Genomic DNA, 25,732 nt, shown 5'->3' on the forward strand with positions numbered 1-25,732 from the left:
TCACTTATGTGATGAGGGAGATTATTCCTGAGCTTCTCTGGACTCTAGAGTCTCTGGAGCTGCCCCAAACTCCTACAGGGTCTCTTGTTGTTCCCTTTACTGCAGTATGACAGGTCTGCATCACTGGTTCTTCCTGTGGTGTTGGGCTGACTCGAGTAGCTTTGGTGTCTCCTTTCTTCACTCCGCTGCCCGCTTTTTCCTTACGGCTACGCAGAGACTTCGACACCACAGCTCTAGCCCAGTTGCAGGACCACACAGTCCACCTCCCTGAGGTCACAGCACTGCTGTTTTCTCTCTGTTTCGTTGGTTGATCAGTAGCTTGGCTACCAACATAGTTCTCCCGATGAGGGATCAGCATGCTTGTAACTTCATGTTTCCAGGTTCGCCTGGCTGGACTGGCTTCACACCGGCTGCTTTCACTTCTTCCTAGTCCTTTCTCAGTCTTTATTTCATGGGGCTGTATCCTTCCCAGCATTAAGCCCAAGTGTCATGGCACGTGCCTTCCGCTGTGATCCGTTTGGGGAAGGTGGCAACGCTGCACAGCATTGGCTTACTGTGCTACCAGTACGATCACAAGGACTACCAACATAACCACCACCTTCCATAAATGTTGTAGTTTCTTGTTTGTGTCAATGCGCTTGAGAACACTGTGTCATTGATCTGCACCCGGCCACAGAACTATCCAGCTTCTTGAAAAGGATCACAGGGACAGGAGTCTTTGCGTCTCAACGCTACCGTAAATCCCTAGCTCAGCGCTTCTTTTCTCTCTGCTCCGACACCTCTGGTCTCATGTTGCCTTACCTGCTCACTCCTCCACCAGTCTGTTTCTTCCCTACGTTCTCTCATTCCTGGATTACCTTGTCATGCCTGCGCCATGGGCGCATACATTGGCGATCAATATGGACTAATTGTTATTTATTTTTCTGCGAAGAACTCTCGGATCAACCGTTGTTCACTTTTTGGACCTTGTTTCCCATTTGCGAGACTTTGGTGCTTTTCTATTTTTCCCAACAAACTACACTTACCACAATGCACTTGGCTATAACTATCTATTCCTGGCCATTCCTATTCGTCATCATCGGAACTACAATCCCCAGAAGCCCTAGGGATCAGCTCTGCTTCCACCAGCTCAGGAACAGAGAGGGAGCAGGCAGATTGTATGCAGGTGTGCTGATCCAGGTGCGACCAATTAGCCTGCCTCTGTGCTGGGCTGGGCGGTATAAAAGCTGCTGCCTGCAGGAGCTCAGTCTCTTGCATTTAGAGTCCTTACAGCACCTTTTTGCTTAGAGCTACGGATCTTGTATGCGGTTCCTCCTTTCTCCTGTTTTGGATCCAGTGCCCTGCCGAGCTCTCTGCTTTGCAGCCGATCACACTCTGCTGCTTCCCAGCCTCTGCATTTGCCCTTGCGGACTCCTGCCCTGCAGCCGATCACGCTCTGCTGCTTCCCAGCCTCCGCCTTTGCCCTTCCGGGCTCCTGCCTTGCAGCCGATCACGCTCTGCTGCTTCCCAGCCTCCGCCTTTGCCCTTCCGGGCTTCTGCTTTGCAGCTGATCACGCTCAGCTGCTACCTTCCGCCCTTGTCTTCCAGGCTCCTGCCTTGCAGCTGATCATGCTCCGCTGCTACCTTTCACCTTTGTCTTCCAGGCTCCTGCCTTGCAGCCGATCACGCTCTGCTGCCTTCAACCTACAGCCTTCGTCCGCTGGGCTTCCAGTCTAGCAGCCTCTACAGTCCTCTGCAGCCTTCTACAGTCATTGGCCCTGATCCTCTGGGCTTACTCCTTGCTGCCCGGTCCTTCTGGCTCCTTGCCGCGCAGCCTGCTTCTCTCCGCTGCCAACAGCCCTTGTCCTTGGGGCTTCCTACCTTGCAGCCGATCATGCTCCGCTGCTTGCTACCTACAGCCTTTGTCCACTGGGTTCTCAGCCTAGCTGCCCTCTACAGTCCTCTGCAGCCTTCTACAGTCAGCGGCCCTGCTCCCCTGGGCTCACTCCTTGCTGCCCGGGCCTTCTGGGCTCCTTGCCATGCAGCCTGCTTTACTCCGCCTGCCTTAAGCCCTTTCCCTCTGGGCTCCCTTCCTTACAGCCCTGCTCCTTTGGGCTTGCTCATTGCTTTCCTGCTCCTCTGAGCTCTCAACCTTGTACCCTACCGTCCTCTGCTATCCACAACAGTTCACCTACATTATTTACTTTCAGTTATTGCAGTCCCCCTGTTTCCTGACTGCTGCTCCCTTGCTTTCTTCCTTGTTTTCAACCCTCTGTTCTGTATCCCTATCCAATCCTGTTATACGGCTTTCCCTTCATTTCCTTCTGCTAGTTTGCTTATCGACTTCCTTTTTCCTGGATTTGTCTGTTAGTGTCTTCTCTTGTACTGTTTGTAGACCCCTTTGTACAGAGCTTGTCTGTTGGGTTCCGTCAGGCAACCTCTGCCCCTTCCCTTGTCTCGTTTCTGCGTTACAGACACCCATAGCTGTTGTTCCAAGCCATGAGCAAACAGTGTGGGCCTCTGTTATAGCAAACTGTGCAGAAGGCTAGAGTTTATCCTAAGGTCCGTGGAATACTCTTTTCCTATATCTGCATACACCCCAACAGGGAATCCATTATGTTGTACCTTATTTCCTTGCTACACTTGCCTACTCTTCGTTCTCTTTACTTTCAGCTGTGTGTGTACTTATCTGTCCACTTTACTTCGGCACAACCACCCAAACCCTTCCTGGGTGTCCTGTGCCACTCTTAACAGAGTGCCATCCGTGACATACCTGCTATCCTGTTGCTTCCGAAGTAGCTCTCTCTCTGATGTTCCCTTTGACCCTTGATTCCCAGTCAGCCTGCTGCTACCGTGGAATTCGCTCCACAATTGTCTTTACCTGGAAACTAAATCACTCACTTACTGCTGGAGAGCTTGCATCTGTATTACTTGGCAGTCAACCAAGGTTTTTCCCCTGAAGGGTTTTTTCCTCTTTCTGGATGCTTGCTGTGGGTGCCACCCCTCTGTTGCACCTCACCGAATGGTGTGGTGTCCTGAGAGGATCGCCCTTTTCTGCAGGGCTCCCGTTTGCGGCAAAAATACCGACAAAGTCCATCTGCAAAACCGTCATCAAAACCACAGGTGAGCCCTAACCGTCACACCAAGTCCATCTTTGTTGTTATTGCGGATGTGATCTTTAGTCCTCATGAAGCCAACTCTTCCCAATACTATGGTCAGTTGTTGAGACAATCTTTTTGCCGCTTTGAGGCCATCTCTTGTCAGTGCTATGATCAGCGGTTGAGATGATCTGTATGCAAACTTTTCTTAGTACTACATCAACGCATTCTGTTATTACTCTGCATGTCTCTTTGGTTCTACTTTGTCTGGGTCATATTGATTTGCAGATCAAAGACAGAAGAATCCATTCCGTAACGGGTTGTTTTCAGGAATTTCTAATGAAGGCTTGGTACCATGGGTGAAGGGTTCCTTCATGAAATGGAGTCGGTATCCCCATGAGGGGAGTCTCTCCCTGTGAGGTCCTGTGAGGTCCTGCTTTCCACAAGCCACAGGGTAACTATTGGGTAGAGGCATCACCTCCCCAGCCTCAGAGGGAAGGGATTCCCCCTTGGGAGAAGTGACGTGATGGTCATAGACTATTTCTCAGGGTATAATATTAATGTAGAAAAATATGTTGTTCATCCTATAGGAAGGACACTCATTTGAACCGTCGACTTTCTACTGGGCCTGAAGTTCAAGATTATATAAGTGTAAAATATAGGACTAAACAAAATAATGTGTGGTTATAGAATAAAGAGAATCAGATGCAGAGACAAGTTGAACATGATGTGTATAGTACTTTGGGAATATATATTGAGAAATAAACAAGAGGTAAAGACTAACAGAAAATGTCTAGAAGATATGGAAAAATTAAATTATGTATAAGGACAAGTAAAAATAGATAACCACTCATAATCGATGATGGTATCCCACAATTTACCTAGTGGCAATTACATAGTGACAAATTCTCCAAAATAAAATGGAAACTTCTGTAATCCACTCACAATCTATAATGGTATCCCAGGGACACACTTCACATGGGGCCAAATTCCCCAATTTAATAATGTATTTTCTTAAAAATTGATTTATATCAAACAATTATCTTATGATCAATGTCACATATCAAAATGTCATCATTTACAAATTGTTGAACAGTTTAATAGTTGTGGACAGATCAAAGGTAAGATCAAATAGACCAAAAATATTTTTGATTAATTAGAACGATTCCACAATAGAAATAGAACACAGTGCCAACCAAATGATGGAACTAAATCCATAACTCTGTACAATGTCATTGTGGAAGATCATTGGGATACAGTCTTAGATAAAGTGGAGCAAATTAAATTCCTCATTCAGCCCAGTTGGTGGTAGGGTATCCAGAGTATTAATCCAACACAACTCATGTTGTGCCAATCGGTTAGTTATATTACCACCTCTTGCAGGAATGTGTATAACCTCCAGAATCATAAATCGTATTTGTGCAATGTTATATATTTATTCTAAAAAGTGGCATGAAATCAGTGATTTTTGATAGCATGTCCTGAGGTTTGATTTGTGCTCTATTACCCTTTCTTGTGCTTTTCTTGTCAATTGTCCCACGTACAAAAGGCTACAGGGGCATTTCATGGTGTAGATAACATTTGAACTATTGCAAGTGGCATAATCCCTTATCTAATTTTCTTCCCAGTGTATGGGTGATGTATTGTATTTCCTTTGATGATGTTATTGCAATTGCTGCAGTTTAAGCATGGGAAGCTCCCTATTTTCTGTTTAGTCAATGTTCTTTGTATATTATGAGTAGGTTTTCTGCTTTAAACAATCTGTCCCTTGAATTAAGTCCCCTTTTGTAATCCATCATAGGTGGTTTTGGAAACTACTTTTTAAGTTGTGGATCAAAATACCTTCTGATTTGTTATAATTATTCCAGCTATTTGATGACTGGTTGGAATAGCTAGGGATATAAAGTAACAGAGTCAAAGAGTCTCTTATTTTGGTAACCATCAGATCCTTTTTATTGGTTTCTGAAGCCTTTCTATGAGCTTCTGGGACTACCTCTGAAGGATAGCCGTGGTAGTGTATTTGCTTGTCCATCTGTCATATTCAATCTGATATGCCTCAGTGTCAGAAATAATCCTTTTGAATTTTAAGAATTGGCTATATGGTAGGCACTTCATTATGGAGTGTGGGTGAAAGCTAGTGTAGTGAAGTATATTATTAACATCTGAAGGTTTCCTGTAAATATTAGTGTCAAAGATGCCATTGTAGATACTAATGTCGACTTCTAAGAAATGTAACATCGGTTAACCTAGCTCCATGGTAAATTTGATCCTAGAATGGATTGAGTTAAGAAAGCTCAAAATGGTATCCAGTTCAGCTTTAGAACTAGTCCAGATGCCAAAAGTATCATCAATGTAATGCTTTCAGGCTAGAATCTTATTCGAATCTTATTCGACCAGATTTGATTCTCCAATAAAGCGTGTGTCAGGGTTACTGCTGTCCCCATTGATGTTCCAGATGCCTGTAGGTGAAAAATTCCATAAAAATTAAAGAAATTATTGAAAAGAATAATGTGTAAAAGTTCCTTAATAAATTGCTTATTAGCAGGGAATATCTCTACCTGTAATAAAGCTCATCCAATTGCTTCAAAACCTTTATCATGTTATGTTATGTTGATTTATACCACTCACCGCTACCATCCAGGCACTCTCATTGGGGAATAATATCATTATTCAAAGAGAGGAGTCTGACTGTATAGATACCTAAAAGAAAAAGACAGACTAATGTGCACATAACTAAAAATACAATAAAGTTGGTTCCACAATATGGCTATGGAGATCACCAAGAAAGGTTGAAGTATGCCGGGAGGAGGATTTAATGGGGGTTGAAGTTAAGAAATGTAAATTATCGTGATGCATGATTTCGGCAAACAAAAATGTATCATTCTGCCTTTTTAAGATTGTTGAATGGTTTTCTGTAAATCTTAAACATCGAATTTGAAATAAAAATATCTGAATGCAGCACAGAATACACTCCCATGCCCCATATTCTAGATAATGAATGTCACTTTCAACTTGTCAGTAGGGAAACATGACGGTTTCATCTAGAGGAACTGACACTGGAATACTGCACATTTTCTGGGGTCGCAATGCCACCTTTCTAGTAAATATATATTAAAGAAAGCCCACATGCGATGGTGTGGTCTGGTCTTTGTCTGCAGGTAGAGGTTGGTTGTGGACAATAGAACACTTGGACAAGCAGAGACATCCCCTACTCTGGCATGTAGGGCTCTTACTGAACTAGAAATGGCACCATTCACGGTTTCCATTCTGACAAGCTCTTCAGGTCTTGCTTGAAGGGCCTTCAATGGCAGAGCACAAGGAAAATAAGGGGCTGCATGACAGTGTGATGGGCCTAGGTGATGGAAATGATTGTGTTTCACGTGCTCATTCCCATGGCCTCTAAATGGCTGCATATTGTGTGATTTAGTATCTCCCAAACCCGGGAGCCACTCTGAACGTGCTACTTTTATCCTTTCGTGTTAAAATGCTTTGCGAATTGGTCCCATAGTGCCAGAAATTCAGTGATAGTCTTGTCATCTGCTGCTTCCCTAAAATCAAACCTTGCGTTATACCCCCAAAGGCACCATTAGATTACTGTAGCCATGCATCCCTTATCCTTTATTGTCTGGGAGTTGACAATGCCATTCTATATAGTTTCATTGTTCCCATTACCCTTAATATATTCTCTGCATAATAGCATTGGGAGAATGCTCAGTACAACCATGCGACCAGACATTTTTATTTTGTAACCCAATCCTGTGCTGCATACACTGCCGTTGTTACTGTTTTACGTGTGATCTATGTACAGTTTGGATCTTTCTTGGGGCACGATGTTAACAATGACCTAATTCTACAACAATGATGGCTTAATTAAATGACAAAATAAATTCAACACAAGAATAAATAAAACCCAAATTACAGCTAGAGAGATAGCTGAACTGGAATCTTGTCACAAAAAGTGTTGCAGCTTGACTGGCATCACCGTACCTGTCATTAGTATCTTGCTAACTCATTCAATTGTTGAGTATGGGGGACCACGCATTAAAAAAAAGTGGAACTACCCAAAACACGTTGAACTAAATTGCCCCCAACTAAATTGTTTCCACAAAACAACATAGAACCCTTACAACTGATTATTTCAATTTTCAATCTGTCTGGATTAATGGATATACAGTTTGTTTCATATTGTATGTGTAGTGACCAATTATGTTGGACCTTTACGAAAGAAATCAATATCTTGTGTATGTACATGGATTTTAAACACAAGCTTGGGTTTTTCTTTGGCAGGATGAAAGGGATTTCCCTGATACATCTAAGGAAAAGGATTTTGATGAGTACAGAAGCAACACAACTGATGGCAACAGCGATAGCCATGAAAAGAAAATGAGAAGCAGCGAGAGCAACCAAGACCAAAGTGATAGCCAAATAGACATACTCCCCGAACAGAACGGTCAGACCTATAATGCCCAAAACAACAGTGGGTATAGGGGAAGCCCTCTGGACAATTACAGTTTGCTTTCTCAGGATATGCTGAAGGCTTTGGAACCTGCAGAAAGCCCAACTGTGAGCCAAAATGAGTCGCAGTCAAACACTGAGAGGGACAAGACTGTCAGTGGAGAGGAAAATAGTCTCAGCAAAGAGGATGCCAGCAAAGAAAGCAAGAAGGACCGGGCTGTGATGCAGCTTGGAGAAAGCATGGGCACACCCTGGCCGGATTCCAGCGAGAGCCAGGAGGCCGATGCATGGGCGCACAGCAAAAGAGCCCCTGTCGCCGAAAACTATGATGATGATGAGGAGGAAGCGAGTGAAGATGTCGACAGTGACGAGAAGCAGAAAGACAAACTGGTAAACGCCGATGACTACTCTCAGTTGACTGACTTGCTGAAAGCAAGCATCTACTCTGACCCTGCCGTGGCAGAGTCCAGCCACATCTCTCGTTCTTTGACGCAAGGCGGCATGCACAGAAGCCAAATGAGCATCCTGGAAACAAACATGGAAGGAGAACAAGCTAACACGTCCTCAAATGAAAGTGAACAGGGAACAGAGACTGAGCGGATGAGTCAAGACGACATTAATAGTGACCAAAACAAGAGCGAAATGGAGGAAACCGAAAAAAGACAGAGTCTCTATGAAAATGTATTTCCTGATGCAACAGATCTAGACAATGAACACAAACGCGAGAATGGTGACAAAAGTGAAGAGAGTAAAACCTCCATGGAAATAAATGAGGAGCACAAAAGAAGTGAAGATGGAATTGACTTCCCGGCCAACAAAAATCTTGATGGTGAGGGACAGGAACGTTTAATCACTGAAGATGTTGAACAAGAAAATGGTGAAGGAGATGATGGTGTTGATACCAATGAGACGGGAGAGGACAGACGTCTTAGGTCAAGAATACAAACTGAAGCAGATACTGACATGCATGATCAAGTTAATACTACCAGCCTGGAGCGAATGCATGACAGTTCATCAGAATCTAAAGAGCATGTAAGTCACATGTGTACAGCTCATAACAGAAAGAAAAATAGTGCCAGCTTAGTTCTCTGTACTTAAGACTTCATTTAATTTGTCTTCATTTCATTTAAAAGTATACCATTGCAATGTTATCAAAAGGGGCTAAACAGAATGATTGGTATCATGTAGGTTTATATCTTCAATAAGCACACGTGTATGTTTTCTTTTGATTAATATATTGCAAAGGAGAATTAACTCATAGGGCCTCATTACACGGAGGCGGTAGAGTGATAACGGCGCCGGTAGAGCTGCCGGCGCCGTTATCACTCTACCGCCTCGTTACGAGGTCTGCTCGCGGGTGCCGCTCTGGACGCCTGGTCAGACCAGTTGTCCTTAGCGGCACCCACAAGCAGACCAGGATGCTAACAACGGACCCGTCATTAACGGGTCCGTTGTTAGCATCCTCCCCATTCCCATTGAGCTCTATTGGGGCTCAATTGGGAATGGGGATGTACCGGGTCCAGGTTCCGAAAATGGGAATTACCGGACCCGCTAAAGTCGGCATGGCCCGGTAAGTCCCAATTTTCGGGACTCGGAACCCGGTTTGGGGGTAGCCATGAAGGTAAGTACGGCATGGCTACCTCCAAACTCCTAATGAGGCCCATAGACTTGTTGCATGTCATACAGCCGACTGAGGTCTACAAAGTGACCGAACAAAGTGCCCAATTACAAGTTTGGTGGTATTTCAGCAGTAAATCTGTGGACATACCACCAACTGGATTTACCGTTATCACCACTCTGTCTGGTGGAATTACCGCTGGATTACAAGTGGTGGTAGGGGATTTCGGTGGATTTACCACAACCAGTAATTCTGCCTGCCGCAATTACGCTGTTTTTGCCAATTTTTTTCAGCCTCATCACGAGTTTGGCGGTATCAAATACAGCAGTAATGCTATTACTGCCGCATTTAAGGGTCCGCTAAATCATGGTTTTGGCAGCCTTTAAAATGCGTAGAGAATTTGCCAATTTTCGGTGCAATTACTGCGCAGTAATACTGCTGACGGTAATCACGCCGAAAATTCCCCATCGGGTCCAATGGGGAATGGGGAATTCTCCAATGGGCCCAATGGGGAATTACCGTTCCGCCAAACCCATGATTTGGCGCTAATAGCACCGGGGGGTTTGGCAATAATTCTATTAGCCCTGGTGGTATCCAACTTGTGATGAGGCCCTTTGTTTGTAAGCTGGCAGACTTTTCTCCAGCTTTTAACAGGAGGAAAACCCTGCACCTCACCCCCAAAGTTGTAGTACAGTGGTGCAGTAATGTGGCGGTAATGCAGTGGTAACATCGTTACCACTGCATTACCACAATTTTTTCTCGCACCACCGTACTTGTGATGAGGCCCTAAGCCAATTTGTTTTAAATATACAAAAGGTCCTCTCCTGGGCCAAACGGCAAACATCAAAGTGCCAGCATAGTTTCTTCTCAAAAATCCAATAGAGTGATGGAAACTTTAACATTTTCCAAGGTTTGGGGTACTTCTTCGTTATTCACTCATAGTCCTCTCTCTGACCTTTCGTCCTGCGTGTCTCCGTTTGGTGGTGCCATAGGACAACCTGAGGTTCACCTTGTAGTTTCTGTAAAAATTGGTATGTCTCCACTAGGAGCTGTATGAAGTAATAGCTTTTTCTTCCAATTTAAGATAGAACCAACTGGTTTTGCCTTCCTCATTTTATACAGGTGAGTTGAGGAGGGCCATGGCAGATGAAGGATGCTCATAAACATGGTTATTGAAGTCCCAAAGTGTGGGATCTGCTTCCATTAAACAGACAGTGGCCCTGGATTATCTCATGTAATGGTCCTCTGAATGGGACATGGACTAAATGCCAGTGGCCTGGGGATGCACCCAATACCACCCCAAGCCCATTATCCAGTAGCTCAGGGAGCTACCCACTCACTTCGTCACCCACTAGAGGTCTCCAGAGTTAGGCAGGGGCATCATCACGCAACACAAATGAAAAGGAAAGTTTGAGGATTTAATTACGGGAGTTAAAGTGGAAGAGAAGATAAAGGATTAATGTGCTCTACTCAAGCTCCTTCAAAATGGCTTCTGCAGCTTTACTGCCAGAGGTAAATGAAGGCTCTTTTAGGCTGGGTTCAAGATTTAACCCTAACAGAGGTTCAAGAAGTAATCATCACCATATACAAACCATGTAAGATGCAGAGAGCAAAAGATCCAGACAACGGAATCTTGCTTAAACTGTTTTGAAGAGATTAACTAAAACATGTTAAAGAGATCAACTAAAACTGTTTTAAAGAGATTAACTAAGTGACACTATAAAAGGCCCAGGTACAAGCATTAGCGGTCTCAATAATAATTAACTGAGCTATTCAGAAATTATGAAATTCAATAAATATGGAACTGAAACTTCATTTGGCTGGCGGATGACTGCAGGGCAGCTGTTTCCCATTGAGGCGCTTCTCCTTTCTGCGCATAACTTCTGCCGCAGCTCTGAAGCAGTGCTTCATCAGCGCAATGGTGATGCGCGCGTGCGTGAAATGCGCAAAGCGAGTCACTGTCACGCTGGTAGGGTCTTGTGAGAACAACACTCGCAGAGCTTTTATCTACTTCCATGGCTTCTTTTGGAAGCAGTCTTTGGAGAATGTTTCTCACACTCTTACCTCTGATTGTACTATTAATGCTACTGAGACACTCTCGTGCCCTGTTTCTACCACTGTCTCGCCCGCTTTGCTGACATCCTCTGCTTGTCCCAGGCCCACCAACATAACACCAGCTGCGACCCTTCATGCGTCAACGTCACTACCGTTGCTAACTGAAACTTTGCCGGCCAATCAGGTGATCGTTCACCACCTGGAAGCTGATATTTTAAACAGGAGCCTGATTGCAACCCCACAGCTCATATCAGTTAATTCAACACTGAATAGATCCTCACACACTGAATCTGACGTCTCACGCACTTTGTCTCAATTTCCGTCATCAGATGAAGATGAAGGGAACATAACCATCAGTCCTTCACAAGTCATGGACTTTTTATTAACTTCTCTGGTCAAGCTTTGCAAAGTTTTGCACACAACCTTTGCCAAGCACACGTGCGTACTAAATACCATTCTTACGTACGTTAGTCCAAAAAGGTTGCTAACTAAGGTGGCATGCAACGTCATTGAAGAGATTATTCACATTGAGGAGATGGCTGACTCTGCAGCAGGAAATAAAACAGGCTCTTGGTTGCATGAGCCTGCACCAGAAATACACACGTCCTCTACTGAATTGGCTACGGAAGTGCCACCCTCACGGACGGGCACCATGGGGACCTCGTTGGTAAATAACCTTTCCACGCCCTCTAGGGGTGACATGATTAAGAAACCAAAAAAACCAACAAAAGGCAAAAATACTAACGAAGAAAAAGAAGATAAAAAAACTTAAGACAACATATAGGAACAACATGATTCTCTCCAACTTGACCGTGGTCCCATTGGTCACCCACTAAATGCGGTACTTACAATCTGGCTGATGCAGGTTCTACCTACAGAGACATTCCAACTCAAACATTCACAGCTTGTATGCCTTTGAGCACTAAACTCAACAAATATGTGGATCTCACGGATGTCTGTGCTGTTTTAGAGGACATTGCGATGTGATTTCCTGAAACGGAGACGGCTGCACCCTGTACGGCCAACGTGGGTGGGGAGTTTCTACCGTGGCAGACTTAGTTCACCAAACAATCCCCCCAGACATAACGAGCTGCTTGCCTATGCTAATCCCTGTGATACATTGCATGCAACTGTAGCAATCACAAAGTTGAGGAACCCAAATACAGAAGTTGACGAGGACCCATCCACAAGTTACCACTTCCAACCCACTGGGCCTCATTACAAGTTTGGCGGACCGGAAATAAAGGTGCCGGTAGCAAGGTACAGGCACCCTTTCCGTCCGCCAAACTATAAGAATGCAGGTAGGGGCACGAAACTCCCGGTAGGCCTGACCTGCTGGGAGTCCAGGCCCCTATGGGCATACTTTTCACTGAAGCACTGGCAACGTTAAGAACGGTCCCGGTGTTTCAGTGTCTACATTCCCATGGAGTCCTAAGTGATCTTTACAGTTGGTTACATTCCCCTCCTTACAGAACCAGTGTACTGGGAACATCCAAAGGGTAATAGGAGGACCCTGCTCATAATTTACATCTACGAGCCCCCCACCCACCTGCCACCCCTCCTGCCCCGATGATGGTGAACACAGGAACATCACTAAAATAGCTGAAGACATTATAGAAAAACAGACTTAAATGCAATAATCCTGGGGGGGAAATTATCCACCATCCACCCATTACTAGTGTAGGCTCTTCCTAACCCCCTATTAAAGCAAACTAAAACGAATATGAAAGGACAGGCCTGGGCAAAAATAATCAACAATAAGGGTCGCTATATGCTTAATGGAAGGTTTCCTCTGGGTACTCCTGGCCAAAATACAAGCACTTTGAATAATAGTGCCTCCGCCATTGATAATTTCTTTGCACATTACTCCTTATATCCTTTATATGGAAGTCTTGCCACGACAGGAAAGCGATCACTTACCTCTGGTTGCTAGTTTTTCCTTTTTCACACTTCCTACTGACATCGATAGCACTAACACTTTAGACCTTAAAACGGGAGCTAATCAAATTTATTCGAAGCCTAACAATATATACAAAGCTAATGCACTGTTTGAAGCTCTGGGGTCTCAAGCGCTGTCTGATGTTAATTTCTATTATGTCACGGGAAGGCAAGGTGATATCAATCCTGGTCATTATAACAACAATTACATTCTATCTAGTCTTGAAGCCGAGGAGCCCACTCTTACAAGCTTCATTTGGACAATTTATGAAAAATTACTATTGCATGTATCTAAGTATGGAATAGAACAAGCAGAGATCGCCTGCCCCGCACAACCTGTCCCTTTTTGGCCATAATAAAACATTTCGCCACCTGTATCCATCAACTTCAGATTTGTTCATCGCAACACGTAAAAAAGAAAACTAATGTAGCGACACTGGGTTAGAATACATCAAGAACAACTTAAACTGCAGAATTGCACCAAGCTGGCCATGGCTCTTTTTGACAATGGCTTTTATTATTTTTGGAACACAGTGAATGGCTCCAATGCTAGCAAACTAATTGTGGGTGCCCCGGAATTAGACTGGGAAATATTAATTGAGAATGCCATTGGAATTGACTCTACAAACAGAAATGGAGCCTTAGTCACTCTTACACCCACATACGGAAGATCACCATCTCAGGGAAGACATCCAGAGCTCCTGGCCCAGACGTAATCTGAAATGTCCTGTTGAAGCTTAATCTCAAACTATAGGTTGCCATCTTGACACTTCTAAGAACATTAGAAATTGGGGTTTGTCACCTCAGAGCTGGACGGATAGTATTATTGTCCCGGTACATAAGAGGGAACCCAAAAACTACTGCATCCTTGTTATGCTCGACACTCCTGCTAACATTTCTGCTTGATGAGCTTAATACTTGGGTGGAAGACCACAACATTCTTCTGTATAATCGAACTGGGTTCTGCAACGGGAACTCCCTCTTAAACAACATCTGGGTCCTTGCTCACTGTGTCAAATTGCCTGGTGCTTTAGACATCTATCTATATATATTGCCGTTACTGACTATTCTTCAGCCTTCGACACAGTGAAGATAGAGGTGCTATGGCATCAATTGGCAAGTGTGGGGATTCCACCTGCCTCCTAAACGTGATCATGGCATTGCACTCTGAAACCACAGTAAGAGTTAGGATCTCCACTACTGGACATTTTACCAACCCGATATGCACGTATGCAGGCCTTAAGCGGGGATGCATACTGGTGTCACTCTTGTTTAATCTTTATCTGGCAGACTTACCAGAAATATTGAACGCTGACAACATCTACCCTCCTAGGCTGGGCCAATCATGCCTGATAGGGTTGGGGTACGAAGATGACCTGCTCCTACTGGACTACACGCCTAGAAATGTAAAAACATCTTTTAATTCCCTTGCCACATAGTCTAATATTAATGGTCTTCGGGTCAAAATCCAAAAATGTAAAGTCATGATTTTGAGGCTAACACACGCCGCAATAGCAACTAGATTTGGAAAATAGATCATTCCAACCTAGAAGTAGTCACTCACTTTAACTTCTTCAGTGTCACTGTTGACAACAAATGAACATGGACTACACACATTGGCAATCTCTCTTTATCTATCCGCCAGCTCTTGGGTGGCGCAAAACTGTTTACCTCAGGACATGGGGGATACTGCTTAAAAGCCATTTTATTCATCTACACTTTTACTTAAAATTCTATATGGTGCTGAAATTTGGGCTCGTAATCACATCGGAAAGCTCAAACAAATAAAAAGCTACTGTCTTAAATCTCTGCTCAAGGCCCACCATACGATGCCTGACTAGGTATTTAACTATTGATTTCAGGATTTCAGGGGTGGTTCCCATCCTACTTAGACGTTGCAAATCTCTATACTGGCAACTCATGAACTCCACTCCCAACACTCTTTCAAATGTGATTCAACACTGCAACTTCACTTCATTTGTTGGAGCCGAATCCTTGTCGTAAGCTGCGGTGATAACATCATAATGTTCATCCCTTTGTTGTCAGCAGATCCACCTTCAAAATTGACTCGCAATCTCTGGTACGAACAGACAGTGGTAGATGTAGGTTGTAAATCCTTGAACGAAGAATATTTGCTAACTCTAAGCACAAGTAAAACCGTACCACTCTACATAAATGCCTTTCCAGACATCTGGGTTCTTCATGAGCACCTCAGAATGAAGTTCAATGCACTACAAACGTACAAGGTGATGGGGCAAGGCAACATGTCCCCAGAAATAACCACAAATGTAGACTATGTATGTAGAGTCTTGCACAAACAAGCATATCAATGGCATTAGCCTATGGTAACCCCAAACTCTTCACCATTAACAGGGAACAGACATAGGGGCTATTTTTAAATGGCAAGGATTTCGGCCTGATTTATCACTTGACCAAACTTTGGACGACTCCCAGAAATCTACTGAATTTCTTAACTACATATTTATTTACTTGCTTTCTTTTTTGGTGGGGGCATTCTGGTTTATATGTATACAAAAATAATTACACTTAATAGATTTTTTTTAAAGAAACTGAAAAACAACGAGTTCAATTGTTTGAGTAACAATAGTCGAAAAATGGGAAAGAGGAAACGACATCAAAGTAATCTTTAAAATATCTAATGTGGCGTGCCACCACCAAATGAATACTTGTTGACAAGGGTGCCCAAAGTTAAGCATATTTATTTTGAAATACACTTGAGATGATCAGGATTTCTGTTGGTGCATGTCTTTGAGTCATTCACAGCAAGTCTCAGAACTGAACATCCGTTTCTTAATTCCTCACAAAGTCCAGGTCCTCCTGTAATGCACATCCCATGTTTAAATGTGTTATCTGGTTTAGCATGTGCCAGAAGGAGAGCAATGTTGTGTTGCTTTTGTGGTCACCAACAGCACATGCAGCAGCTGCACAGACTAAGGACAAGTGTGGGGTGCTTATGCTGCCTTCTCTGAAATGTTTCCTCAAACATCTTACCAACTTGTGTAAAGGTTGTAAATGAAAGTGCACAAGTTAGTCCGCACCCCTCTTACTTAAAATAGGGAAACGCTCTCCCCCTTGCCCTCTTCTGTAGTATAAATGGATGTTAATGGGTGAGGCAGTACCTTCACTGTCGCCAGGAACCTTCTGTGGGGAACAGCACACACACACCCTGTGCCTATGCTAATCCCCAACAGCCCCTCCATACCCTTGGAAGAACAGCCCTTAAAATCTGGATGAATAGATCACCGCTTTTCTTGCTCTGGTGGCATGATTTAGCAGTGGCACTGGCATCCATCTTTGTAAGGGATCCGCTCAATTCCCTTACCTAGCAAGGGGCCAGAGATACTACAAACTAGAGAATGCAGTGTTAATGGAAAGTCCATTCTATCTCCCACCCAGAACCCTTTTCTGTCACTGCCAACATAGTGCTCTTCACCATCCTTCAGTCGCTGCATCCTCACTCCCCACATGTATGCCGAGGTCTGCGCTCCATCTTCTATCTTTTATGTTTTTTGTTTTATTGTAACCAACCACATACAGGGTTGAAGCAACATTCTGATTCTGAAGTCCTGGTGCTGCATCATTACCTGGGCGGGCAAGGGAATTTTATTTTGGACAGTGTGAGAAGGGTTTGGGGATTCTAGGACACAGCAGGGTAGACCTCTGGGAGAAACAAAAAGGGGTCCTTGCTCCTGCCCCAACCAATGCCTGACAAACTCCTTACACTACCTCGACAGGCCCTGCCTTCAACAGGCAAACTTCCCAGCTGCCCACTCAGCATAGCACCTGAGTGTTTAACTGCAGACTATCATCAAGCTTCCATTGTTCCACCTCATGGAGGCAACCGGACAGATTATAAACCTCTAGTTGGGACACTCAATAGTGAGGTACAATTGAGTGTCATCCCGGTAAGAATGGAACTTCAAGCCAAACTTCATAAAGATCTTAAATAAAGGCCAAATGTAGATATTAATTAGCAATGGGGAAAGGGTGAGCCCTGGTGAAGAACACAATTAACCGCAACTTTTGATGACCAAAAAGGGCCCAACTTCAGGAGCTGAAACCTAGATGTTAAGACGTAACAGACCATCCAATACCATCTTCCAAGAACCCTATTAGCTAAGTCAGTTGGGACAAAGGTATGTTGAAGTCGACTATGTCGAAGGCCGCTGAGAGGGTCTGCGTTATCAACGGGGTCGGTTACCTTCATCAGCAGAAGCAAGTATATCATTCCATGCCGTGAGCAAAGCTGTCTCTGCACCATGATTGAGGGAGACTATTCATGAAACTTGACATTATGCTCAATGACCTGCTGCACTTGACTGGTGACTGCTTGTTCCAGAATCATAGACAGCCACGAAAGACCAGAGACTGGGAGAGAATTCCTCAGCAGGGGAGGGTTCAGGGATGCCTTCTTTAGTACGGATGAAAGGGATAAAAATCTGAGGGGTTCAGGAACAATTCCTTCAGATATCACAACATGTGCAATATGGTTAACAATGATGGGAGCAAAATAAGAGGATGACAAGGCTGACAGTGTGTCATCTGAACAAATAGTAGGCAGAAGTTTCCTTGGGAGTAATAAAACAATGAAAGTAGAAACTGAAGAAAAATCCAACTGAATAGAGGAACAAGGACAGATTGGGTCTGCCAGAGGGTGTGGAGATTCTCCTTCTAAACATATGGTTAACTCTTAGCTTCAATTGTAACTTGGATATCCAATATTTTGGGAGGCAAGAAGCGATTTAATGCCTCTCAGTGTTCAAGGGGTTTAGCATTTGAAGAGGAACAAGAAGATGGTTTAAAAAATGATTTAATAATTTGGAAGAATGTTCTAGGCATGTTATCATCCGTCATAATTTAATTTTGAAGATAGAGCTTTTTGGCCAGAAAAATATATATTTTTATAGCATACATTCAAAGCTTTTACCTTAGTCATTGCTTCTAGTGGTCTCGATTTTTACCACAAAGGGCAGGACTGCAACATTGTTTAAAAGCATATAAAGGAGCAGTCTCATTGCATACCTGAGTGAACTAATGAAATAAGGAGCCTGATAACTCACGACAAGAGACATTGCTTTCAATAGAATTTTTAGACAGTTCTACTTTCATTTAATTTGAAAGCAGTTGACCCCTTTTTTCCAACTAAATCGGAGCAGAATCCTTCTGGAATTGTTTGCATCTTCTAGGGGGTGAACAAAACACAATAATCAAATAAAAGAGAGTTATTTAAATAAAAGCGCCTTGATGCCCAAGGTTTTAGTGCACTTAATAAATGCATACATAAATAAATAGAAATACTCCCAAGCATCTTCGCGAAACTCATAGAGAGCAGGTTGGTACACAGGATGCAGGTACTTCTGTGCTGCACCCATCAAGACCACCGGCTTCGCACTTGCCTTTATCGCTATCCCACTAATGGCCCCTCTTTTTCTCTTAGAGAGCCAGTACCAGTTAGGCCACCAATAGCGGCTAAAGGGCAACTTACATTACATTACTGCCAGACGCCTTGTGGGCTTTGATTCCAGATTCCAGCATGCAATGCAGTTGGTCTTACATCTCTTAGCAATAGATGTTTCTTACAATGTTTCTTTTTCTACAATCACACACTTGAAATCCTTCACAATCACTCCACTTTCCTAAAGGTTTGTTCCCATGTCTTACACAGGCAGGTGTGTCTTATAACTCTCTTTTATTTTTGAAAGTCTTTACTACAGGTCCCCTATATTCAATGTAAATTACTCTTTTTCCTGCAAACCGTTAATACTCTTCTAGGTTACAGAATACAGAGATGGCCGTTGTTCTTTCTGTTTATTTATTTATTTATTTTAATTTATTTTTAAATTTGTATAAGTGCACCTACACCACGGGAATCTAGGTGTTGGTTGCAGAAAAGAGTGGGAGTACAATGGCAAAAGAGGGGTTGGAAAAAACGATAGTTAAAGAGAGAGGTCTTCATGTGTTTCCTAAAGGCATTGTAGGAGAGTTCTGTTGCTGTTGGTTTTCTTATAGATGAGCATTTGTATCCCTGATCCCTCCGACCCCCACCGCCAGGGTACCAGTTTAATGTATGTTGTTCTCTTTTTGTTAAGGGTGAGCATCCTCCAGGTAATAGACTACGGCAAACGAGAACATATTATGGAAAAAACAATTTGATTGGAACATTTCAACAGGCCTCCTAAACATGATCATGGCCCTTTATCAGAACACAACTGTAAGGGTTAGATAAGTAGTATCCTGGGACATTGAAGAAATGCCGACGTAAGCGGTCTTAAAGCAGGGGTGCATATTCACCCCCTGCTGTTCAATCTGTATCTTGCAGACCTGCCAGCATATGTCCAGGGCTCTACTGCTTACCCAACCAAGTTAGGGGGCACAAAGATTTCATAGCTGGCTTATGCAGACATCCTCCTGTTGTTAGATAAGACGCCAAGTGGGTTACAAGAACTGATTGACAAATTAATGATTTTCTGAAACCAGCACTGCCTGAACATCAATACCAACAAGCTAAGATAATGGTTTTAGAAAGTTAAAGGTACGAAATTGGGGAAAACAATTCAAATGGACCATCAATGGTGATATAATGGAGAGAGTGAATACCTATACATATTTGGGGGTCTACATTGGCCGGCAGCTTTCCTGGAAAGCGCACTTAGAACAACTGGAAAGCGCATCCAGGCAAATGGCTGGCGGAATGTAACTATTTGCCAACAGCCATGCTGACTACTCCATAGACTCGGCTGTCAAAGTCTTCCAACCTAAAGTTACTCCTACATTTTTATATCGGGCGGAAATATGGGCTCATAAAAAAGCCACTGAGTTAGGTAGGACGGAAGCAAATGCCCTAAGATATGTGCTCAATCAACCAACATGCTTGCCGGTTCAATATTTGAGATCTGAACTAGACATTAAGTCAATAGAAAATACAAGATGGTGAGACTTGGGTGGAGATTAGATAATGCACAAGAGGACTTGATACTGCAGCTGTTGAACAAGGAAGTAACAAATCATAGATTATTCTCCATGAGGTCAACCATCAGGTTCATTGTCACGGAGACTGAACATTGGGAAAGTAGCCTCAGTGTTAACCTCAACTCAGTTTACAGGGGCCCGGCTTAAAGGGATTCTGAAAACTGAACTGTTTGCAGCAGATAAGCATCAGGACCTCCTTAATCTTTCCACTAAGTCGCTTAGTACTGAGCATCTTTCTAAAAATATTCCCAATAATTCTCCCGCTGCTTACCTAAAGGCATTCCCTAATTCATTTATTCGCACTGAGTATATGCTTGTAAAGTTTCATCTAATTGAGTTGCTTGGAGTCCTGCGTGCTAGACAAGGTATTTCAAGGTCCGAACATATATGCAGGTTCTGTCAGCAGGGATTGGCAGAATCTGGAAGACACTGTTTAACGGAATGCTCAAAATTTAATAAAGATATTAAGGAAGCCACTCTGGCAGCGGGATCCTCGACTGACCGCTCAGATTGGGCAAATAATATGGGAAGAATATACGAAGGGGGACCACATCCCGCTTATATACATCTCACAAAAACGTGGAACAAGATCAAACATTGCTTGGAAACATTGAACTAATGGTCCTCGTATTTTATTAGTTATAATTGGCATGTAACAATTAGTTTCTTTTTTAATCCTTTGTTTGTGGATGTGTAATGATTTGTATTGCATTGACATATGATTGATATTTTAATATGAATTATAAAAAGCCATTGCTATGAATATATTACAATAAATAAATAAAAAATGTAAAAAGCCCTTTAGCAGAAGCTAGAGGTTCACAAGCAGTAGACAGAAGACAGGTACAGGTCAGTCCACATACCCTGGTGGGTGTGCTTAATGGAAGCTGGTGGGGACCCTGAACCGAGGGTCCCTCCTGAACTATTTCATATAAAAGTTGACCTTGGTGTGGTACCATGGATGAAAAACACAATGAAGATCTGAATGCCATCCAGGGCCTGCCACCTTCAGACTTAATAGGCTGGAGAAGCACTTCAGAAATACTCGGAAGTGCACCATGGTTGCCTTCTGGAAGCCCCTAGGAGGAAGCAGGAAGTCACCTTGCTATTCTTAGTTTTTTCCTGCAGGAAGGTACCCCAGGAGGGATTTGAATGGAGCCTCTGCAATGTTCTGTTCAGTCACCCGGTGAGCAAGCATTGTTATCTCCTTAGCGAAGAAGAGATGAGAAAGAAGTATCAGAATTCAAATACATAAAATGCTGGACTGTGTGCTGGGTCTCTGGAAAATGCTGCTGCTGTGTTAGGCAAAGTGTAACCTTATTATAATATGGTTTGGTTAGAACAGGTATTTTTGACTATATCGCCCATTATTTATAGCAAATGTCGGGGGACAATGGGAGTTATAGTCTAAATCACTGAAGACCTGCAGATTGCAGACCGGTGGTTATGAAAGGGGCCCCTGTAGATGGACAGGAGGGAAAAGGGTCATTTTAATGGGACTCACACAGCAATGTCTTTTTGAAGGTAAGTATATGGACCCTCACACTGAACCTCATCACAAGCATTGCAGGGGAGGGGTAAAGTGGGGCTAACTCTTTTACAGCAGCGTTTACCAAACTCATATTCTAAAGGTTGCAGGTGATGTGGAAAAACCTCCAGCACTTGTCTGTAGATTTTCCTGGGATTGCTTCAAATAAATGGAGGATTTATTACTTAACAACTGGTACAACATCCTCCTAAACCCCAACTAAGTCCTATTGGACTCCAAAATGGGGATTAGCACTACCACTCTGGCAGATTTACTATCAAAATGAGTAGTGAAAATACCACTATACACATAATAGGGCCTGCTGTCCTTGAAATGCCAGATGAGGTCATGTACGTAGTTGACTTTGTTATCCATGAGGAAATCTTACAGGGTTATCCATATCAATCGGGTCAAATTGCCCGATCTTGAGGACTGGCACTTCTCTTTGAGGTCTCAGAGAAGGACGAGGTAGACGTTGAGGCTCTCGCCAGCCTACAAGGAGAGCAACAGACGATTTAGTTGGAGGATTGAACTTCTCTTAGAACCTGACATCCAGGCAGCAGGAGGACTGCACAGCTGTGCTTAGGTAGTTCTCCAGCATGGGGTCTGGCATGGATTCACATGCTCATGAATATTCCCCGTCGTCAGGCTGAACGTTTCTGAACTGTCTTTCTACTAGTAACCAATCACTGGTCTCTGGATCATATTGCCCCCAGCCCATGACTGCCCTCTACCTAAGCCCCTCCTCTGACAGCCATCTTCAGATTTTTACCGCACGTTCAAGTGTTGGGAGTCCTCGTGCTATAGCACTCAAGCTTTTACTGCGTTTTGCGATTTTTAGAAGAGTTTACTCTTATTTTTTCGGTCAATCGAGCCTCAAGCTCCACCGATCCTACTTCCGATCAACGGAGACCCGTTTCAGAATTTTTCTACGCCCCTCAAGGGCGAAATTTCGTCGAGTTTCGCTTCTTGGAGGAATCCGGAACATCTTTGAGGCCTACCCTGCGTGGACATGGCCCAGGAAAAAGGAAACACAACACCTGGATCCAAGCTGTTCAGGAGCTGCCCTGGATGTGGATTATAGAATGTCTTCAAGGAAGATGAGCACTCTCGGTGCCTCTATTGCCTTCACGACGACAAATCGCATGTGGAGAAGGACTGTGCATTTTGCAAGAATATGTCCGAATGGACAATGAGGGATCGTCGTACTTGACTCACCAACTGGCTGGAGGGAAAGAGTCCAGGAGCAGGTATGAAGAAGAGGAAGTCCGAGCAGTCTTCTAAGACCTTTGAGGGCGCTCCGGCGACGGGGGCTCAACAAAAGGCAAAGCACCACGAGTCCGCGGGCACCGGGAGTGGCGATGGTTTGGGCTCCTTGGCTGCCAGGCAGGGCGGGATGTCACCGATGCCATCAACCACGAGCCAACGCTCTGGCTCGGTGAAGAGGAAGTCGGAGAAGCCCCGGTCGATCCCGACGGCGGCAGCAGAGGGGAAGCGAGGTGGTGACCCTCCCCCCAAGGTGAAGGCCTCAGGCACGCCCAAAGTCACGAAGGCCCTGATTACCCCGCTAAGGCCTCAATCGAAGGAGTCGTGGTGGCCCTGGCGAAGCCTGTGGAGGCTATCCCAGTGGAGGCGACTTCCGGGCCTAGAGTTTCCCTGCCACCCCGCAGGGAATTCTCTTTTCAGCCTATCAATAAGACCCCTGTGAAACCCCAGGTGGAGAAAGAGGGGGGGCACGGTAGCCATAACGGACACAGATACCATCTCTGAAGATGAGCTGGCTGGCGTCGCAAAGATCCTGGACAAGAAGTCCTTCCCGAAGAGGCGGACGTGGAAGTCGATGGTGGAGCCGACGAGGAGCCACGGACCGTGGAGACGGAGGATCCTACTCCCCAGCCATCGCTCCCGTCACAACCCATGCCGCAGGACAACTCAGGAGCAATCTTGACGGCTATCCAGGCCCTGTGTACAGAGATAAGGACAAGGTTGCCCTTACTCCCAGCGGACTATCCGGCGGTTCCTGGACTGTCGGGAAGCCCGCCGATCCAGGCGTCAATCCATTCTCCCCTTCCTTTTCAGCCTTCACCTCCTTCCCCTCCACCGAGGGAGGAAACGGGAACAGAGATGGCGATGACGGGGACGGACGACGACGGTGGTGATGACGGAAAGGATCTCCCATCACCTCCTGCCCCGGGCCTCCCCCCCGCCAAAATTGGCTCCTTCCACGTCATGATCACCAGGGCTTCGGAGCTCTTCCAACTTTTCCCCGAAGAATGGAAGAAGGAAGGTTTCCTCTACCAACGACGGGAGGCCAAGAGGAAGACCGTCCTCTCAGTGCCATTGCTAGACGACATCTGGGATGAGGGACTGTCGGTACTAAAAAACCTGTCCACGACTCCTGGACTGGTATTAGAAGAAATACCGGGTCCCAGATTCCACCCCGATGTGCCTTAGAGCTCAGCCGTCTCCGGATTCGGTGGTCTCTGCAGCGGCCAAAAAGAAATCGGCAGGGACGACGGGATCAACTTCCACTTCCCCACCGGACGGGGAAAAAGCTGGACGTCATGGGGCGACGAGTCATCTCGTCGGCGGTGATTACTATTAAAGCAACCAACGCCCTCGCGATCGTGGGGCGCTACGACAGGGAGCTGTGGTTCAAGATCGCTCCCTTCCTGGACTTCCTCCCAGATGACAAGAGGGCGGAAGCCCTTGAAATCCTGCAAGAAGGCGAGGTGGCTTCGGACCACGCCATCACGGTGGCCACTGACATCACCGACACCAGCTTTTGCCAGATGGGCAAAGGCGTTTGTCTTCGCCAGCGTGGTTGGCTTAAGGCCACCGATTTCCGCCAGGACGTGCAGACCAGGGTACTGGACATGCCCTTCGACGGGAACAACCTGTTCAGCAAGGCAGTGGATGAGTCACTGCAGGCCATCAAGGCGGACACCAAGATGGCCTGGGCCTTGGGTTCTCTCCACCAACGACGACTGCCCTTTTGGACCTCCAGAGGCAAGTCTCAAGGTGCCTCCAAAGGATTTGGTGGCGGTTCCTCGTCGTACCACCAAGCGGCCCGTTCATCATCGCAGGAGGCCTACAGAGACCGCAGCAAGGCCGGAGGACATCGTCGTTGCCAAGGAAGCCAGGGCACCAAGACCTCGGCAAAGCAAGATTGAACCGGCCGCGGCATCAGGCCCCCACCGAAGCACCCCGGTGGGAGGCCGGCTGACGAAGTTCCTCAGCGTGTGGGAGTCCATCTCCACTGACCATTGGGTGCTGGACGCGCTGGCCCACGGGCACACTCTGGAATTCCAAAGAAAGTGTCCCTGCCTACCACCTGTGGGCAGGAAGGAAAGCCACGGCCCACAGCTACTTCTGGAGGTACGAGCAATGCTGAAAAAGGGCGCGATAGAACTCGTCCAAAAGAGGCTCCAGAGTGTACTTGAGGTACTTCCACGTCCGAAAGAAGACCGGCAGTTGGCGACCCATCCTGGACCTTGGTCATCTAAACAAATACATCAAGTCCCAGAAATTCCGGATGGTCACCCTCCACTACATGCTGGGACTGCTGGAGGAAAGCAACTTCCTATCGTCGCTGGACTTGGAGGATGCCTACTTCCACATCCCCATTCTCAAAGGACATCGAAAGTTCCTACAATTCGTGGTCCAAGGGAGACACTATCAGTTCAAGGCCCTTCCCTTTGGATTGAAGTCGGCACCCAGGGTCTTCACCAAGTGCCTGGCAGCAGTGGCGGCGCGGCTACGCCTACAGGGGATCCACGTTTACCTCTACCTGGACGATTGGCTCATCCGAACGAAGTCAAGAAGACTCGCCGTCGATTACACAGCGCAGACCATCCAACTGCTCACGGATCTGGGATTCCCGAGCAACTTCGCAAAATCCCACTTGGTACCGTCGCAATTTGCCCTGTTCTTGGGAGCCAGACTCGACACAGTGGCGCAATTGGCATCGCCGTCGGAGGAAAGGATGAAGGTCATCCTAGGCAAGATACAACGGCTGTTGACCATGGAGGTGGTCAGAGTGATGTCCATCAAGTCCCTACTTGGCATGAT

General features: G+C 45.2%; 1 protein-coding gene across 1 annotated transcript in view; it reads left to right on the forward strand.

The window, feature by feature from the left end:
* The window catches only part of LOC138515756 (SPARC-like protein 1), a 236,400-nt gene that overhangs the window by 116,905 nt on the left and 93,763 nt on the right, over positions 1-25,732 (forward strand). The window contains exon 4 of the mRNA XM_069630458.1: positions 7,365-8,564. Coding sequence (XP_069486559.1) covers positions 7,365-8,564 — 1,200 coding nt within the window. The remainder of the gene's footprint in view (positions 1-7,364; positions 8,565-25,732) is intronic.

Source organism: Ambystoma mexicanum, chromosome 6q (genome assembly GCF_040938575.1).
Source record: "Ambystoma mexicanum isolate Mex_15411 chromosome 6q, UKY_AmexF1_1, whole genome shotgun sequence".
NCBI classification, from domain to species: Eukaryota; Metazoa; Chordata; class Amphibia; order Caudata; family Ambystomatidae; genus Ambystoma; species Ambystoma mexicanum.